The sequence below is a fragment of the Mesocricetus auratus genome, unplaced genomic scaffold (genome assembly GCF_017639785.1).
Source record: "Mesocricetus auratus isolate SY011 unplaced genomic scaffold, BCM_Maur_2.0 Super-Scaffold_100023, whole genome shotgun sequence".
In the NCBI taxonomy this organism is placed as follows: domain Eukaryota; kingdom Metazoa; phylum Chordata; class Mammalia; order Rodentia; family Cricetidae; genus Mesocricetus; species Mesocricetus auratus.
The window spans coordinates 5,304,264-5,323,468 of NW_024429204.1; the positions used below are offsets into that span (position 1 = coordinate 5,304,264).

The 19,205-nt window shown below is 40.3% G+C and overlaps 1 protein-coding gene across 49 annotated transcripts in view; it reads left to right on the forward strand.

The window, feature by feature from the left end:
* The window catches only part of Rims2 (regulating synaptic membrane exocytosis 2), a 394,972-nt gene that overhangs the window by 320,633 nt on the left and 55,134 nt on the right, over window positions 1–19,205 (forward strand). For 30 of the 49 annotated variants that reach the window (XM_040730506.1, XM_040730510.1, XM_040730524.1 and 27 more), the window contains one exon: window positions 5,419–5,660. The exons of the other annotated variants lie outside the window; for them this stretch is intronic. In XM_040730506.1, the coding sequence (XP_040586440.1) occupies window positions 5,419–5,660 (242 nt within the window). The remainder of the gene's footprint in view (window positions 1–5,418; window positions 5,661–19,205) is intronic. 49 annotated transcript variants of the gene reach the window in all.

Sequence of the window (19,205 nt, forward strand, 5' to 3'; positions counted from 1 at the left end):
TAGTGGTGATAATAGTGCGATGACTACCGTACTTGCTTAGATCTGAGCTGATGTGAGGTAAAGCTTAATAACTAGTAAGTTATCAACTGTAAGTTCCATACGCCAGGAAAGAAACAGTGTTCAAGACACGGAGGCTTTTAAGGGAGGGAACTTGATACAGCTGCAAGTCCGTGCAAGTAATAAGCAAAATTCAAGGTATAACACTTCAAAAATGAAATGCCTGCCCAACAGCTGCCAAGAATGAATCACGGGCTGAGGATTGGCTCGGTGGGGGAATTGCTTGCTGGGCAAGCATGACGCCCAGGTTTGGATGCTCAGCACACATGTACCAGCCGGGCACAGAAGCTCACAGCGGTAATCCTAAAACTGATCGTCGGAGACAGGAGGATCTCAGAAGCTTGCCCAGCCAGCCAGTCGAGCTAAGTCAGTGCGCTCCATGTTCGGTGGGAGACGCTGCCTCAGAAAACAAGAGGGAGAGCGACAGGAGAAGACATCCCCACCTGACTGATGTTGACCCCTGGACTCGCCACACGGGCATATCCACCCTCACGTATGAATAAGCCACACATACGTCTTCATACGAGAAAGTTGCAGTCTTGGCAGATTATCTCTCTACACTCGACAAAACAGTGGGGAGAAGTCAAGGCTTGCCTCTCCGGTTTAGCTAATCCCACTCCACTGTTTTCTCCGTGTATCTTTCCCCTGCTGGGCTTCCCACACTCCCCTGTGCTGTACTGAGCTGATAGACCCACGTCTCTACCTGCCACAATCTAAAATCCACCGCTCGCAAAGTCTTGTAAGTCCCCCCCCCGCTGGTTCCCCACGTGATGAAATGCTCATTTACGTGTGAGAACATTTTATTTACAGTGCTGTTCCTATGTCCGCGTTCTCACAAATCATAATATTAAGGCTAAGTCACTTATCTGTGTTGTTTCAAACATATCAATGAATTTATTTCATTCAGTACAATCATGTATTGTATGTTCTGCATATGCCCTTTGAACAATATTTACAAATCCTTTGTGGGGAAGAGGCATCACTTTCCTCCAGTAATACTAGATTTGGCTTTGCATCTTAAGTATGATTTTGTTTTAAAGTTGATCATTTGCTTTAAGATTTTTATATGCCTAACTTTCAAACTGCAAAATATGGAAAGTTTTCATTTTCTAGAGCCAAATCTTAGAAAACACAAATAAAGCAACATTTAGGAGTATGGGAACCCTACCTAGAACTGAGCATCCTTTGTGCAGCTGAGTAACCCCGCAGGAATAGCTAGAGAGCTGTAGTCCTAAGTCCACGGAATGAGCAAGGCTCAAAACTTTCTGCTCATGTAAAGAAAATGTGCTATCGGCCCCTGCTTGCTCTTTTCTTTTGCTTCTTCTAATTTGTTTTATTTTATTGTTACCATTGCTGATTTTTTATGTTTATTCTGGGAAAACCAGAATAGAAAAAAATGGACATTTTAAGCAAATATTGCTAGAAAAAAGTTAAAGCTGCTTTTAGTTCAATGGTATCTATATACGCCATGTATTTACATTTTCTACTAAAATTATCTTTCTGAACGAGTAATTTTATCTTTAAATTCCCTTTATTCCCTTTCATGTACTTTATCGGTTCATCTCATGAATTCAGGCTTCCCAAACCGTCTGAACTAGTGTCCAGTCTTCACTCCTGTGGCTGTGATAAAATACCCTGACAGAGGCAGCTTAAGGGAGAAGGGTTTCATCTTAGCTCATGGTTCCTGCTCACAGTCCAGCATAGGAAGGTAGTCAAAGGGGAGGGACCCCAGGCACTAATCACATCTGCAGTCAAGAGCAGAGAGAGTTGAGTTCATGTGTGTTGTGTTCAACAGTCCAGGATGCATAAACGGACAATGGCACCACTGCTATTAGTTATTGTCATTCTACATGAATTATTGCAATCAAGACAGTGCCCCACAGACATGCCCCAGACAACCTGATCTAGACAAGTCCTCTGTAGAGGGGTAAATCCCTGTTTAATGTGTGTGCCAGCAAAAGGAAGCTACCATATCTGCTTCCCATATCCCACAAGAATATTTTCATATTAATAAGTATTTATTTACATACTCATTTTCAAAAGCATATTCTTCCTTATTGAAGAACAGTTTAAGCTGGACATTAATAGATTTGATATTTTGTTTCCATCAGGTTGTTTTTTACATTGTTATTAATTTTGTAATAAATATAAGTGCAGCTAAATCTGTATTCATTGAGTTTTAGATTAAATCCTGACACTAGAATTTCTAGGCTAAATATTATAATTTTAAAAAATGTTTGATCTATATTGCCAAATTTCTCTTCAGAAACCTGTCACTGACCCAGGTACAGTGCACATATACCTGTAATTCTAGCACTTGGAAGGCAGAGGCAGGAGGAGTACCCACAGGTTCAAGGTCAGCTCGGTCTAACTATTGAGTGCCAGGTAAAGCCAGTGTCATATAGCAAGACATTGTTCAAAAGCAAAGAAGTAAACATAGAAAGACCACATAAGCCAGGAGGCGGTGGTACACACCTTTAATCCCAGCACTTGGGAGGTAGACAGAAGCAACCAGATCTCTGTGAGTTCGAGACCAGCCTGATCTATAAGAACTAGTTCCAGGACAACCTCCATAGCCACAGAGAAACCCTGTCCCCCCCCACACAAAAAACAAAAAACAAAAAGCAAAACACCACACAAACTAATAGAAAACAAAAGTGATACTGACCCACAGTTGTGTTGAAATTTGTCTTATTCCAGACCCCTAACACCTTATCCTAAGACTTAATTTCTAGTGTGACAAGTGCACTTTCTTAACCACAGCAATAGTTCAGAAGGCCACTATGTGTGACCATTTATTAGTACCAGGGAGTTCATTATGTAGGAGTCCCCAAATGAAGCTCTTCTTTGATTGTCTAACTTTCGATGATGTCTAGTGAAGGAAGGACAGGAATCCCAGCCTCAACCTCCCCCAGACATGTTGGAGGAGTGCAATCGCTCATAGACTCAGCACAGGGGGTCTCATAGACTCAGCCCTGGGGTCAGCACGGGGGGGGTGTCAGCACAGGGATGGAAAAGCACACTCATTTCATAAAGCTTTTCATTTACTTCCACTGTGGATGCTCACGGGTATGTCAAAGCGAGTGTATGTCTGTATAACCACAGTAACATCACAGTATCTGCTCGTCTACAAATTAATAATATCACTTGTCATTTTTCTTGATTTGGATCATGGCCTTAGTGTCCAACTATGAAAATTAAGATGAGAAAGCATCAGATGCAGTAGGAAGGGTTGCTTATGTCTGTCTCGCTTTCTGTGTGGCAGGTGAGATGTTCTTTAGTACGGTATGTAGTGTAGTGCACTTTCCTGTGTAACTACAGAACCGTTAGTATAGATGGCTATGGGACATATGTTTTTTACTTTAACGCCTTCCTCTCAACAAAACTTTGGCCTTCTGGGGTTACTCTTTTTCTGATAGGAGCATTCTCCAAAACTCATGTGTTGCTGGGCATGGTGGCGCACGCCTTCAATCCCGGCACTCAGGAGGCAGAGGCAGGCGGATCTCTGTGAGTTTGAGGCCAGCCTAGTCTACAAATTGAGTTCCACGACAGCTAGGGTGCAGGGCGGTTACATAAAGAAACCCTGTCTTGACAAAAACAAAGCAAAGCAAAAACTAACAGGCTAAACCTGTGTGTGTGTGTGTGTGTGTGTGTGTGTGTGTGTGTGTGTGTGTGTGTAACCCCAAATCCATGGAGTAAGCGCTCTCTGGAAAGAAAGGTGTTTCATAGATACAGCTCTTCTACTTGAGACGTTTTGTAGAATGTTATTGAAAGATGACAGTGTGGTATTATCAGAAGGAAAACCGAGTTCTTAGAGCTCTGGCTCTGAGCCTAACACTCCACCCAGAGCCTTCCTCCTCGTATTTTCTCACTTCTTAAATTAGGAAACTATGTTGCAGGAAACGGAAAAGGTCCCTCCAGGATAATATGGTTAGTCACTAAAGGCAAACATCAACCTGGTGTCCCGGTCAGTGCTGTCTGCTTTCCAACAGTACCATTCGGCCGTAATAAAACCATTCAGACACTCTAATCCCTTGGCGTTCTTCAGTTCAGTTAGAAATGTCTTTCTTGCAGACGATGCTAAATAGATGTAGTGCATCTTGAAAGGCTTTAGCCTCTACATGCCCCCTAATGTTATAATTTCTTGCAAATTATTTAAAATAAATATTCTTGTTTTGTAAATGAAAATCGCAGGGCTCTGAGCAGCACAAATAATTATTCTTCAAAATATGTCAGTAAGGTAACAGCACAGCTGGGATTCAACCGAATGACCGCCTTCCACAACGTTTACTCTGTTTTCTCTTTTATTAAGGAATAACAAAATCAAACAAATGTGAAAATTGTTAGTGTGTGCTATTGTAAAAATGCAAGCAGTGCTTTTCTCTCTGCCTTGTTTCTCATTAAAATTGATACGAGGAATAAGATAGTTCAGTGTGGTTTTACGTTTTCACACTGGCCATTTTCTTTTTAAATCTTGGAGAAAATGAGTAGATGTTTCTGTCTCTTGACTTCCTATTCCTTTCTTTTTATTTCTCATGTACTGAGCAGTCCCATTGTCAGGACCAAAGTAAAATGCAAACTATGACTCTCTAATACCAAGTCAAAATGATGATGTCTAAATACATTTCCCAATCCCCGCAAGATGGGCTGCTGCTTCCTTCACGCGGTCCCAGATGCGCAGGGAGCAACGGTGGTGTGTTTGCCTCCTTCACGCGGTCCCAGATACGTAGGGAGCAACGGTGGTGTGTTTGCCGATGCTCATCCCCACCCCATCTCCCACAACTCCCCAGGGTCTGGACAAATCCGAGTCCCGTCTTGCAGTGAGTCCACGGTCTGCTGCCATGTTTCGGTGATTCACTAATTGCTTTCTGACTGTCCAAAAGTATGAGGGAAGGCTTTATTTTTGAAAACTTGAATCCCACCAATAACTACAAAGTTAAGTGGAACAACTTTTTAGACCATAAAACTAGGGAAAATATGTAGTCCTCTTAAAAGATTTGTCCAATATTAAATAGGCCTGCTTAAACTTAAAACCCACGTGGCCGTTCCGCACAGCCGCTCTTAAGCGAGCCCCGGGGGTTCTCGTGTTTATTTTCCTCCGAGACCATTCAGACCAGTGCCTCAAGCGTAGAAACAGAATTGAGTCTGGTTTTGTGCGCGGTTGCCTTACGTGCTATAGTTGTCTGGATAGCGAATAGAACGTGCTCGGGCCCACGCAACTTGAAAAACCCTAAACCCCCAAAAATGCATTCCGAAGTTGATAAACTGTGACTGCCCTGTTCCCGGCTGCGTTTCTTCTAAAATGCCTCTTCTGTCTTTTCCCACCCTCGTCTTCTTTGCTAATGCCCCACCGGCTGACAGTGTCTTTACATCCAAAATGCAAAGCAGACAGATGGGCGTGTCGGGCAAGAGCATGGCCAAGAGCACGAGCGTCAGCGGAGACATGTGCTCGCTGGAGAAGAACGACGGCAGCCAGTCGGACACGGCCGTGGGCACCCTGGGCACCAGCGGCAAGAAGCGGCGCTCCAGCATTGGGGCCAAAATGGTAGCTATTGTTGGCCTCTCCCGGAAGAGTCGCAGTGCCTCTCAGCTCAGCCAAACCGGTAGGAAGTTTTTTCTCTCTCTTAATGTTTCTCTTGACTTCGTTGTCGTGACGACACACATTCTTCTCGTGTCATTTTATCGCAGCGGTTTGCGGATGGTGACATCGTCCAGAGGCAAAGGCGACTGTCAGGCTAGTCGCATCCCTTTCAAAAGTGACAACGATGTGTTCTTTTGCAGCATCAAACAGCCTGTTTCAAAGTGAACTTCGGCTGCGGTTGAAAATGTGTGTCTTTGCTCCTCAGGGGAGAGGCTCCGCTAGCTAGCCGCCTTGTGAGGCAACCTCTGTGCGCCATTCGGGTTCTTTCCCCTAGGTTCCTTACCCCGGAGCTTGCCACACCGACTCCATCCCCAGCAATCTGCGATGGAGACGTCGCCTCGTGGTTTGTGTTTATTGCCGATAACCTAACTTTTCTTTTCAGTCCATAAGCAACATTTACCAGTACTGTGAGTTTCCTCGCTAAGTCTTGGTTCCCTTGTTGAAACTTGAAGCTGCAGTACTCTTCAGCCGCTGGGATGGAAGGATTTTCCTGCTGACAGCGAAGATATTCAAGGCTTTGCTGCTTTAAAATTCGGTTTCTAATTACATCCGCAAAAATAAATTATATACAGCACTCCTACTCAGAAAAGCCACTGTTAGCAATTAAGAAATTTGTGAGTCAAAGCAATGTCTTTTTTGTTTTCAAAACGGATGTTGGCTAATTAAACATTAAAACCCTGGTATCTTGAAAATAATAGCATATCTTCTACTTAAACAAAGACATGTAATGTGGTGTTCTTTTATAGTAAAATAAATTATAGGCAATTGAATTAATTCTAATTTCTGTTTGGATGCAAGGTTTTTGTTTTGTTTTATAAGAAATTGGAGTGTATATCTACAACACAAAATAATTAAAGGTTGTATTAATTCTTGGACCCGGCTAATCTTGGTTTTGCAAACAATACTTTGATTATAAAAACTAGGTCTTGTGTAATAACATCATATTGAAATAGTTATTTAATAATAGTCTTTAAATTCTAGTTGCAGCTTACTTGAGGAAGGTTTTGTTATTGTAATTTTTGTTTGGTGCTTTGCAATGCTATTTCTCACTTTTATATAGAAGCAAGTTTAATTTGCAGATGCACAGGTTACCTTAAATGATTTCAAAAACAGCTAATACTTATACATAATTAAATTTTGTGTTGATATAACAAGTGTTGGGATTTTTATTGAGAGGTGTTTTGTACTTTCTAGCAATTAAAACTTTATTGCAATTCTTTATTTAAACTGGCAAGCATCTGTGAATCTGAAGCTGCTCTGAAATAGTCTGTGTTTTAAAAAGAATTAGAAATGCACAACAAATTAGTGGGGAAAAGGGAGTGCAGGGAGGTCGAGCCCTGGCGATTGGGTTGCCAGGCCATCCAGCTGTTGTTGCGCTGCAGGGAAACCATGGCAACGTGTTCTGGGCATTGCGAAAAGCCTCAGGGAAAGGCCTGAAGGAATGAAGATGCTATGGGTGTTTAACTCGGTCAAAACATTACATAGTGCATACACTTTCTGAAACATCACATTCAATTAACATGTAAACTTTTTAAAAATATATGTCAGTTAAAAAACATTTTAGTTTCAAATGAGACTAAAACTTAGATAATATCTGGTATTAGCCTACATAATCACACTTAATGAATTTTTTGGCAAACATTGAGCACTTACTGCGTATCAGATGCATGAAGCATGAAGCCAAGATCACTTAACTCAGGGTGCTCAAAACATGGGCAAACATTTAATGTGTTACTTCCAGAGTCTGTCAGGGGCAGAAAGAGAGTTACATGGAAGACACACTGGGTAGGCAGAGGACGGCCTCACCCCAGAACTAGAGCCTCAGGAGTTCCTTCCTGGAGAAGATGGCCTCTGCTCTATGGCATCATCCCAGTCACTAGAGTGACCATGAACTAGGCTCTAGACAGAAACCATAATGAACAAGATGTACAGGTGGATAAGCACCAGAAAGAGTAAGCTGCTCTGTGTAACTCTAACAGGAAGGACTGGCCTGGGGATGAGGCTGACAGACTAGTCGGCATGGAACTCCTGTTGGGATGAGGTTGGGAAAGGATAACAGACTCCGTGTTTGATCCGCAGGTGGATCACCGTGCCTTAACACATACTGTATGCAGAAGAGGAGTGTGTAGGGGAGGAGCAAGAGGAATGAGTCTGAACTTTGTATCTGTGCAAATCCCCAAGGAGAGATATCCAAAACCTATTCAACTAAACATGTCTAAGTATTAACATAAGCAAGAGAGTTGTAAAGTTTAGATTACACTTAAAGCAAGAACATAATGGATGAAACAGCGGTAAACTGAGAGAATGCTCATCATCTCATCCTATATTGTCTTATTCTTACTGCTTATACAAGAATAAGACTCTTAAAAGTTATAGTTAAGGAACCATCCATTGTGTCTGCAAGTGCAGATGGCCTTGTATTATGCCTTTCCATGCATGTGGGTTATGAATTAGTCATTTGCTGTGACTCCTTGTCCTGTTTTACTTATTTCCCATCACAACCTGAGACTGCTTGGCTGATGCTGGATTCTAATGTGTACTTCATTGCCCATAACTTTCTAGCGTCTAAAAAGGGTCCTTAGCCAACTAGTGCAGCACATTTTCAATCTGTGGGGGAGTCAGTCCCTGGGCACCACTGAGGGGTCACTGTGACTACCATTAGTACAGAAAGACTACCATGCAGTTACATCACTGTTTATATCTGATGTACCTTCCTGGCAGCAACATATGAAGAAATAGAAGTTAACTTTCACAATTTACATGGTTTTTTTTTTACTAGCAAGCCCAAGATTTAAACTTTTCCTAACGTGAAATTAAAGCAAGTGTTTACTATACTACACACATGATGAACAGGAGAAAGAGCTTGTTGTTTAATTTTTACCACCTGAGGCTTCTATGTCATCATTCCGTTTTACACAGCAGAAGCTTCATGGGAGACAGGTCCTCTCCAGAGTTGGTCCTCTTGATGCCTCCTTGTCATGTGCAATGTGCTTTTGTAATTAGTTCTTTTCATATCGCTGGGGGGGGGAATCTTCCTTTCAAAATAAAAATTCCTCGGGGTTAGACTTTTAATATAGACTTTACTTAATTTAATGGGTTATAAATTTAAGTTGTAAATAGCCAAGAGGAATTGTTCTTTGGATCGGTCAGTAGTTGCTTAGTAACTGTAAATAACTGGACCATAGAAACGTGCTTCTGAGCCGAGAAACACATATGAAGAACAGAAATCCTCTAATTTTATTGGAGTCAAATGCTTTAAAGTTTCCTGAGTATCTGGGTATCAACAGAAATGCAGTTTTGAGGTCAAGGCCGTTTGAAATGAATCCCCACACACATGTGGGGTGCAGGGAGCTGCTATGTGGCTTTTATTCTTCCAAGTCCTGCTTAAATACTATAAAGACTTCCGAAGAGACAGCAGCAGTTATCTGGTGGCAAATTGATAAAACTACAGACACATAGTATAACTATGAGCAGTGTCCAGGAGTGACTGTGTAGCTCATTTTTCCAGTGTATGGAAAAGGCTGTTGGCTCATTATCTACAAGGGCTTGGATGGTGTTCTGCATTGCAGATGTCACAGAATGAACACCACTAAAATGGACTCCATCCTCTCTGGTGCTATGCTAAGCGACCATCCTTACAACTCTTTATTCTTTAACTGAAACTGCTACTCGACACCTGGTAATGCTTTAGAATTATTCAGTGACTATTTATTTGTGTTTAAAAACAGTATGACATGTGCTCACTCAGGTTCTCATTGGATGGTATGTATGTCCCAGAGGGATAGACAGTCTTAAACGAATGATGCGTGATTTGTCAAAATGACAACGCTTGCCGCCTTGATGTAAGAGTCCATCACAGAGAATACAATCCTAGTCTGGCCCAAAGGGCTCTAGGAGTTCAGTCCTACCAAAGATCTGCGCACGTGTGCTGTATCTGCTGTAAAAGGGAGAGGCAGCTGATGGTAGTTTAATATAGGTGTATACTGTGGATTAAAATATTTAATATATTTAATATAGTTATATACTGTAGATTAAAATATTGGTGAAGTAGAATCTAGCATGCTTTCCTTTAGCATTCAAGTTAGGAATGAATGGAATGATGTAATTTGGGGGCTTTTGATCCTTGGGATGTCTTTTGTTTTGTTTTGTTTGTATTGTTCTGGTATATGCAAAATCCGTTTCTTCTTCCTGGCAACTTTATAATTGCTTAGAAAAATCAAGGTGTGGCAAGATCTCGTAACAAAGTATGAGCAGAGGCACGGAAACGTTTTGATGAGGACATTGACAGTGAGGCCACATCCACTGCTGAAGTCAGGCAATTAACGTCTCGGGCGGCAAGTAGCACCACTGAGTGGCCCCAGGAGACTGTCTGCAGGTGACACACTGAGGTGGCTTTTACTTCAGCCCCTCGCCATACCCTCCTTTCCAGAGGAATTAGGGTGCTGAAGGTAGGGGACAAGGCCACCGACCTCCTGTTACTCCCCCTTCTGCTCCGCCTGGCACTGGGGGTGTCTCTCCTCTCTGTGACTTCCAGCAGTGGTTTCTACCACAAGAGCTTCTCTGTCACAGGAGAAGGGTGCCAGAGTTGTGACTCTCCAGCAGACTGGGTTCCTCTTCGTCCTCTTCATTGCATCAGTCAGTTGGGGAACAGCTTATTGGAAACTCCATTCTGACAAAATTTTACTTCAGTGTGTTAAAACAGACTTAACACAAAGACCGTGTGTAAGGTCTGTTCTCCAATACAATATTTATGTGACTTATTTTACCTGGGAAATTTTCTTTGCAAATAAAGATACTGAAACTATTGTAAAAAAAAAATTAAAGGACCTATGCCTTGTAAACAAACCTCTCAATTTCATGAGCAATGAAAAAGATGCTTCTCTTCATAACCGAGCACAAAGGTGTACACTGAGGAATTCAGTCTGGCTTGCTTTCTTAGCTGACATTTTAATCACATGAAAAAAAAGTAGCAGCTACATTATCTAAGCATTTCTCCTCTGGCTATCATAACCTGCCGAGTCAGGAACAATATAGAAACCTTCTCTGATTGGATACAGCCAGAAAGCTACTGCCATCCTGACCACCACCACCACCACCACCACCAACTCCATCATATTCCCCATACTGCGCTAGTGCTAGTTAGTTCATCTATTGCACATCCACACTGGCCTAAGGCTAGTTAGTTCAAAATGCGTGTAGTTACGTTCTTTCAGACTTTAATCTTGGCGCTTCATGCTTTTGAATGTATTTATATTCATATCTATGAAGGATAAGCTTTTCTATAATGACAAAATGTATGTGAGTAGCTTTTCTTTTTGAAGAAAAATTAAATGTAAGTAATTGAATGTAAGTTATATTTTTTCCACATGGATTTCTAAATATTTCTGTTCTCTACAGAAGTTTTGTATACTTTTGAACTTATATCTTATCATGAGAGTGCTGTGTCAGAAACATAAACACATATGAGTCTTTCCATGAAGTCAGAATAACAATGGATTTACAAGGCATAGTGGTATCATTGGCAACAATTTACTAAATAGTTTTACTTTCCTTGATAGCCATACCTATCACAGTTCTTTTATTCCAATATTAATTACTAATATTAACTCTCAGATCATGTATTATATATTACACAGTAAATATTTCTATCTGCGTGCAAATACGTAGGTTTCAGAACAGCTTCAAAGGCTTAAAATTCCTCAGTGGAGTTCAAAAAGCTTCCAAGGGGCCTGAGAGGGATGCAAAATGAGTCAGAATCGGGAAATGATGAGAGGAGAGGTGTGCTGGAGACACAGGCATGGGGGGGTCGACTTTCACAGGGTGGGGTAGTGGTTAGAGAGGTGAAGGACAGGACTGTGGGGAGGCGAGCAGACGGGCAGACGGGCAGACGGGCAGACAGGTAGCCAGTCCAGGTAGACTCATGGGTGATTAGGCAATGGCAGTTCAAGCGGAACCCATCAGCAGCCAGGCTGAGTCTCGCTGGAGCACCTGGGACAGACGCAAGTTCTCTGCCTATTGGCCACAGTGTTCTTCTCATTACTGGGGCCCAGCTGAAGGACTTGCCCCTTCCCCAGGCTGGCTGGCATGTTACCAGTCTGGTGTTTCTTGCTAAGTTAAATATTCACATGTGTCTCCACAATTTACTTTGATAAATGTGTAGGGTGATGCCCTTTCTACTTTTAGGCATAAATTATTTTTCAGTCTGTGCCTTATGAGTGGTGCCAGACGAATGGTTTCTTCATTTATTCATCATTCTTTATCACCCAAACGGAGTCAAATGCTACCATCTCTCAGGGCCAGGTGCATCTGAAAATCTACTATGTAGATAAGGTAGACCTTAATCTTGTATTTGAAAAGACAAAAGCAACACGAGATTTCTAGTAGTGCTCTAAATTTGCCATCAGCAAACTTGAAAAGCATTCACCTACTTTAATCTGCATGCATATGCGGGAAAGCAATAAACTCAGCAAGTGTATTCCTATAGAAAGCCAGCAGACATATGGATACAGGCCAACTCATAGATTACTTCTGTGAGCTAATCAAATATATTTTCTAGTAATTTATTATGACTAACAATGCATTGTTTGTCCTTCTAAATGTGAGATAAACACATTTTCAAGCCTTGAATTACTTTCCTCATTTTAATATAGCAGGTGGTAAGAACAGTCTGTGTATCTAACACTGAAGCAAAGAAATAAACAAGCAAACAACAAAAAAATGAGAATTCAAGATATCATAGTAATATATTCATAATACAACAAACAAATAAGCTTAACAGTGTTGTATGCTAGGAAAGTTTCTTTTGAAATTCAGTTGGTGAAACTGTTTGGGAAGGATTGGAGGTGTGTCCTTTCAGTATGTCACATTGAGGTTTCAAAGCCCAAACCATTGCCAGTCAGCCCTCTCTCTGCCTTGTCCATGTGGGTCAGCACCGTGTTTGTCCCGTCACCGTGAATTCTCCCCGTCTGGAACTGTGAAACCCAATGCAGTACTTCCTTTTATAAGTTGCCTTGGTAATGGTGTTTTGTCACAGCAATTGAAAAGTAACTAAGGCACAACCCACATGAAGACTGTAAATGTGTGTATCTTCTATGTAATGTCTGTACTTTTTTTCCATAATTAGGCTGGTAGCATTGACATCCTATTGTATAAGAAAATAACTAGTTCCTAGATTTTACATATCAATCAAGATTAAGTGCTACCTGAAAATTTTTATAAGAAATTATTAAAAGGAAATGTAAATGCCTAAGCATGATCTCTTCAAAATTAGTCATAAAAGCAAGCATAAAGGACCATATGTTAGATTCTTGGATGTAAAATTGCCTGCAGTCTTCAAATAATGATGTAAGAAAAATGCAAGTGCAGTTTTTTATACATTGCTGTAGATATAGAATATCTGTCATATTGTTGTGAGTTCCCTGAAGATGAGGAAGTGTCCTTACCAACTTCTTTCTCCACTGAGGAAAGTAATCCAGTTTTGGAAAATGCATCTATCTAATTTAGATGAAAAGTAATATATATATGTATTAATAATTTGCATAATATAATAACAAATTATACTTGGAAATATTAGAGTTGACTAACTCACAAAAGTAACCTATACTCATATCTACTTGGTTTCTACATCTCATTTATTTCATTTTTACTATAAGAAGCTGGCTCAGTGTCTGTCTCTAAATCAGATGTAAAAATTATTATATAGCTGGCAGACTGAAGACAAGTGGTTTTCTAAAATAATGTCTCTAAAATGCATTTCTCTCTGGACTTGTTTCCAGCCTGAAGAAAGCTAAGGAAGCCTAGTATTGATGTCTATAGCATGGGAGCCGCCTTAACATTAGAAGAGGTTAGAGTCTGTGTCTGAGAGATTTATAAGATTTCATTGCTGCTGTAACTGATTGCCCTCCCCTGAAATTAGATACCATATTCATTTTCTACCACTCCAGAAAATGGGTTACTATGATTTCCCAAACCATATCTTCATTATGTAAGTCATAATACCAAGTATAAAAGTAAAATTAAGTTTTTATCTGTAGTGTATCATCTGAATTTTTTAAGTTTTTAAATCTGATTTATTGCTTTTAAGGTCATTGCAGTATTTAATAAATTAATATGGCGTTAAGTCTTCTAACCAATCTAAGATCTAATTTTGGCTATCAGTATTCTCAAAGGCATTGAGGAAGAAAAATGTCCCTGTGTTAACAAAGTGACAGGATCCATAGCAAAACCAAGCAGAAGCCAGATAGGGCGTTTTACTCTTCTGTTTAGATGGTTACTTGGTGTGATGGGATTATGTGGTAGCTTAAATGGTTACTTTGTGATAGGTGACATGTGGTAGTTTAAATGGTTACTTTGTGGCAGTTTAAATGGTTGTTTTGTGATGTGTGAAGTGTGGTAGTTTAAACGGTTACTTTCGGGGTTAAATGGCTACATTGTGATACGAGACATGCGATAGTTTAAATGGTTACTAAATGGTTACTTTGTGATACGCGGCAGGCGCTGGTAGTTTAAATGGGATTAAATGGTTACATTGTGACAAGAGACATGTGGTGGTTTAAATGGTTACTTGTTATTTGTTACCATTTGTCAAATTGTTATGTTGGATGCTGCCTCTGCTCTGTGTAGCGTCTTTCTCTGTGTGTGCTTACTGCATGGGTTTGATTCCTTGTTCCCAATAAAAACATTTCTTTACCAGCAAAAGCAAACAAACACAATCACATAAACAGCTTAAAAGAAAATCCCCTAACTATTAAGGTGGATTGTGTGGGACTTAAATTTTCTACAATTAGTGTATTAAACTTTTTTTCTCAGGATAACTTTAAAGTAAAACATTCCCCAAATAGAAAAATATGGAAAGTATTCACAGGAGGGGAAAAAAATCCCCAAACATAAAAGCAAAAGTCTGTCAATCAACATCTGATTCAAGAAGAGATTATTTCCCACCCTGATTTCTTACACCAAAATTATTTACCTTGAGGTAGGTCTTTTTAAGAGACATAAAAAGATGTCATTAGCTTTTAAGGGAAATAAAGTTGTATGTAAACATAAATATTCCTCTAGACAAATGATTACAAATACAGAAGTGCAGAATTATATTAGACAAGGGTTGCCTACAGATTAGTGCATAAAATCACTATTTTTCTATTTGAATTTGGCACATTTTTTCAGTGAGGTGCTATCATAAACAAACAAAGCCATCCAGGTGTGTCACTGGGGAGATGGTCCAGTGGTTACAAGCACAGCGCTGCTGCAAAGCACCCAAGTTTGGTTCCCAGCATCCCTGTTAGGTAGTTCACAACCTTCTGTCACTCCAGACCCAGGGGAACTCAACCTCACTTTTGCCCTCTGCATATACCTGCTCATGTGCATGAAAGTTCATATAATTAAAATATTTTACATAGAAAAATCTGGGATTTGTCTTTTTCTCTTAGGGTTCTATTGTGATAATGATAATATTCTGTTAAGTACAACTGACTTTAAGAGAAAAACATGTTTGTGGGTATTACAATAGCACAGTTTTGTTTTGTTTTCTGTTAGTCTTATACTATTCACCCCACCCCTTTCCCAGGCCAACACCTACATTTTATGTTTAGTGATAGTATTTTTAATGGACTCGGGAGTAAAGTTCGATCATGCTTAGGATAATATAGAGCCACCGCAGGAATGGCCGGCAGCTAAATGCAAAGGTGTCCATTAACACCCTGCTTAAGTCATTGGTCCTGGGGCTTCTAACTGTGAGAAGTCTAATTCTCTCGTGTCCTACAGCGATATCAAGGAATATCCTAAAATGATGTACGAGTCAGCAGTAAGGCTTTCTGCCCACTTTCTTCACTCTATTTTTTCTCAAAAATGCATGCTGTAATTGAAAATTGTGGGTTTTTCACAAACCCATATGTTGATAGCTTCATTACCGGCCTATGGCAGGACTGCAGATGATGAGCTCTTCGGGTGGCATTAACCTGGAGAGGCATAAGGGTTTCCCCGCAAATACTCTAAGAAATATTAAGTCTAAGACACTAAAGATATATTTAGATATATTAATTTCTTTTCGAAACAATACTGAGATAGATTCTCATGGCACATAATCCATTAAAAAGTAATAACCCAACAGTTTTTTTTTTTTTTGGTATTTACGAGACAGGGCTTCTCTGTATTATTTTGGAGGCTGTCGGTCCAGCCTGGCCTCAAACTCACAGAGATCCGCCTGCCTCTGCCTCCCGAGTGCTGGGATTAAAGGCATGCGCCACCAATGCCCGGCCCAACAATTTTTAATTTGTTAAATTATGTGGAGTCAGTTCAAGGAGCCCCTGTCTCCCGCAAAGCTGTCAGGGTTTTGACGTGTTCCTCCTTCCCTGCCCTTCAGCAACTGCTAATCTTTTCAGCATAACTTTATGTTTCTCTATTCTGTGCTTCCATTGCAGATGCTAATCTTTCCTGACTGAACTTTCATTTAGAATAATTTTCTTCAGGATTTGCCCATGTTGTCACGTGTTTTCGTACTTTGTGTGGTTGCGCCTCTTTTGTGTCATGTGGGCCGTTTCCATCTCTGGATTACTATGAATAATGGTGGCATAAACATCCGTGTACAAGTGCCTTGTGCTCCTGTGTGTTTTCATTCTCTTGACTATGCCAGCATGATGGCTCTACGGTCAGTCATTTGGGAAAAACTAACGAAATTCCGGGCTGTTGATCAGAGTAGAAAGAATAGTCTTTTGTCTTCTGAGCTGAGACCCATAATGTTTGCCTTATAAATTTGTGATATAGTTGAATAAACTTCACAGCCTATGGTTGATAGTTTTATTAATTTAAAATATTTTTACCATTAAAGATCTTTTGAGTGAAGCCAACAGATAGATATAGATAAGTTACATACACACACATACACATACACATATATACATACATATATATATATATATATATATATATATATCTTTTAAATAAGGATGAGGGTGGAGAACTGTGAAAGCAATATGTTATGGTAGGTTTTTCTGTTATGCCTAATGGTAGCCTTAGGTGATATGCATTGACCAAGGACAAACTATTACCTCCAAATTCGATAGTATGCAGTGTTCTCACTCATACCCCACCCTAATTATATAGAAAGTATAATGTGGTTTTTGGTTTTGTTTTTTTTTTCCTCATAAGAGCAAACTTCTACATAGCCAGAGACTAAAGGTCCCAGTGCCACACCATGATACTCAGAGGGCCACCACGTGTTTTCTTGGTGTCATAATGGCTAGACTACAGGTAGCCTGCACATGTCACGTTGGGTCATAAACTTTTAAAATGCAAAGATTTTAGGTGCTGTGTAAGCTGCTACAATTCTTAGAGCTTCTGTTCTCAGCTTCATATATATATGTATAAATACACACACACATATATACATATATGTGTGTGTGTGTGTGTGTGTGTGTGTGTGTGTGTGTGTGTGTGTGTGTAATTTGAGTTGCTTGCTACCAGGCTACATTTCAAGCTTTTCAGGAAGACACTACTCATTTAAGCTCTCTTATCCCCTTCTTAATATCTAAAGATTGTTGTTGTTGTTGTTTTTTGTCTGACATGAAAGAGAGTTTATGCTTGATTGACTTAAAATATTCTTTCTGGAGTAAAAGTTTTCATTGATGATAGATCCAAGCCTTTGTGACTTCCCTTTTATCCTCAGGGTTTAGATCTCTTTCCAAATAGATGAAAGAGCTTTCAATGGTCATGAGCAGTTGCTGTTGAGTGGTTTTTAGAAATTTTCATTTCACATAATACTAAAATGTATGGTAAAACAGATCCTTAAGGTAATAAAATTAATGTGGTATATACCCTATAAATTCTTAGTAAATCAATAGTAGGGGCTTGGAAATAGTAAAGAATAAGGCAATTACGACTCATGTACTCCCTTCGAAAACACTGAGTTTGAGACATTTTTCAGTGTGTATGTACATGTGTGTCATAGTAAGAAGGCTTTTTAAAAGTTTATGTGTGCCACAGTAAGAAATAATATTTTTGTTTATCATACAAAGAACCTATAGAAAATATTTGGTCTTTGTAATGCTGTGTTTATTTTACTGGTAATGTATGGGCTGTGCTAATATTACTTGCTAGCATGTGTTCTAACTAGGGGGGTTATAAAAAACATTTCCAGTATTAACCTGGATTGTGGAAAGCATAATTGCTGTGATTATATCTTTTTATGCATATGGGTAGATGAAAATGTGTTCATATCTAAAGTTACATTTTCATTTCACACCAGAAACCTAATTTCAAGTCTGTAACCCCTAAGGACTAAAGCTCAGAATCTTATTTAAGTCATTAACTAACTGCATTTCATGGCAAGCAAAAATGATTCATTAAAGCACTGTGTTTTTCATTTCTGGTAATGATGGGTTATGCATAAATTTTTAACTACCCAAGATCACTGTAACCTTTCAAAACCGCCAAAGAATAAAGAGCCATTCAATAGGTGTCCCCCCCCCCAATAAAGGCAGGAGGCTTTCTAGGTCTAGGTCTGTCTGGGTTGAAAGTATGCCAACATCCAGACAGAAAGCACCAATGTACTTTGTAAACATTATACGTTAGCCTGTGGATATAGAACAGAAATTAGATTCATTGTTAGAATCCTGAGACAATAAGCTTCTAAAGGTTCACTAGAAATCCGTTGTTTTCTTCCTTACTAAGTTATCCAAGTTATAATATTTCTAGCGGTCTTTACTGCCCGGCCCGACTTCCGGCTCTGCCAAAGTATGGGATAGTACAGAAAAGGTGCTGAAAATTACTGCCTGTCTCTATATAGGGGGCTGACCGCTGTGTCACCCTGAGCGCGGCCCCCGCGCCTTCTATATTAATGCTGTCATTAATCGCTTGCTCTTTAAGACAACATCGACTCTTAGATTGCTGACTTGCTTTCCAGAAAGAGGCTCCTCACCCAACGCCAAACTATTTTCCATACCCACGTCAGATAGCGTTTGATGTCCCCACCTGTGACTTTTCGCCTATTCGGGAGGGGGATGGAATCCCAAAAGACTAGGCTCCGAGCACGGCTGCAGCAGTCTGGATTTTTCAGAGTGTGGGAAAGACTGCTCAAAGGGAATACATCCTTAAGAAAGAAGAGGGGAGAGCCTGTCTCCCCGAGCGTATATAAGGAAAGGAAAGGTGAGGCGCAGTTACAAAGGCAGAGTAAGAAGTACGAGTCCACGGGACCAGTGTCGAGTCCCGAGGCGCGTGACCTGAGCAGGCATTCTCGTGAGTCCAGTTCTTTCCTGGGCGTCACAGACTCCACGAGCCACAGTCTACAAACATATAAACACGGGGAATGGGTGTCCCTGTAAATTCCACGAAAACTCAGTATAGACTCTTAGGATTTTCTTACTAATTTTGTGTTAGTTCCTCATACGTGAGACTTTCATTCTCTTACGTATAATGTGAGCAATATGATGATGTCAGCAGAGTAACCTTCAGGGAACACAGTACGGGGACAGACAGCTTCCTGCCGGTGGAGGAAAAACATCGAGGTTAAGAA